At 71.9% G+C, this 736-nt stretch overlaps 1 protein-coding gene across 1 annotated transcript in view; it reads left to right on the top strand.

Annotated features, from left to right (window-relative positions):
• VOLCADRAFT_100545 (uncharacterized protein) overlaps positions 1 to 736 on the top strand; it is a gene marked incomplete at both ends in the record, with an annotated part of 6,865 nt that overhangs the window by 2,702 nt on the left and 3,427 nt on the right. Inside the window, 2 exons of the mRNA XM_002959096.1 lie at positions 168 to 297; positions 538 to 734. Of these exons, the coding sequence (XP_002959142.1) occupies positions 168 to 297; positions 538 to 734 (327 nt within the window). The remainder of the gene's footprint in view (positions 1 to 167; positions 298 to 537; positions 735 to 736) is intronic.

A 736-nucleotide genomic window follows, 5' to 3' on the forward strand; every position in this document is an offset into this window, starting at 1 on the left:
GTCCCCTGGTCAGCCATGTCACAAGCCATAACGATGAGCGGGCGGTGGCGGCAGCGTTGGTGCCCGATAGCGAAGACGCGAACCGAGGTGGTGGCGGCGGCGTTGTCGGTGGTTTCGGAATTCATGCCGCTCTGGCGACTGGGACCGAAGCTAGGACGACGCTGCAGGGCGTCGGCGGCCCCAGCGTCGGCGTCGGCGGCGTCATGCCCGCCGGCTGCAGCCGCAGCAGCGCTCCGCCTGCCGCGCCCGCGGCCATGGCTGCTGCCGTCGCGGGCGCTGCCGCCGCGCCGCTGCCAGGTGGGCTCCTTAGTTGCTTGGGGCCCGCTAGTCAGCAACTGCCGCCTCATCTCGCGGCGGCGCTCTTTGCCAGAGCTCGTAGCGGCGACGGCGACGGCGGTGGGGGCGACGGCGGTGGGGGCGACGGCGGTGGGGGCGGCGGCGGTGGGGGCGGCGGCGGGGACTTCCGTGTCGGCATCAACTCCATGTTGGCGGCATAGCTACCTGCCCCCGCACGCGAGGCCTTGATTGCGGCGGCAGCGGCGGCGGCGGCGGCAATTGGACCCGGTGGCGGCGACGCCAACGGCTTCCCTGGAGCAGAAGCCGCCGGGCCGGCGGTGGCGTTGCCTGTAAGGCAAGACGTAGGGCCCTGGCCTAAGGAACATGGAACCGTCCTAGCTGGGGGCCAGCGGCAACCACCGCAGCGTGCGGAACAACTTTTGGATCGGGATGGCGAGGT

Source organism: Volvox carteri (assembly GCF_000143455.1).
Source record: "Volvox carteri f. nagariensis unplaced genomic scaffold VOLCAscaffold_125, whole genome shotgun sequence".
NCBI lineage: Eukaryota > Viridiplantae > Chlorophyta > Chlorophyceae > Chlamydomonadales > Volvocaceae > Volvox > Volvox carteri.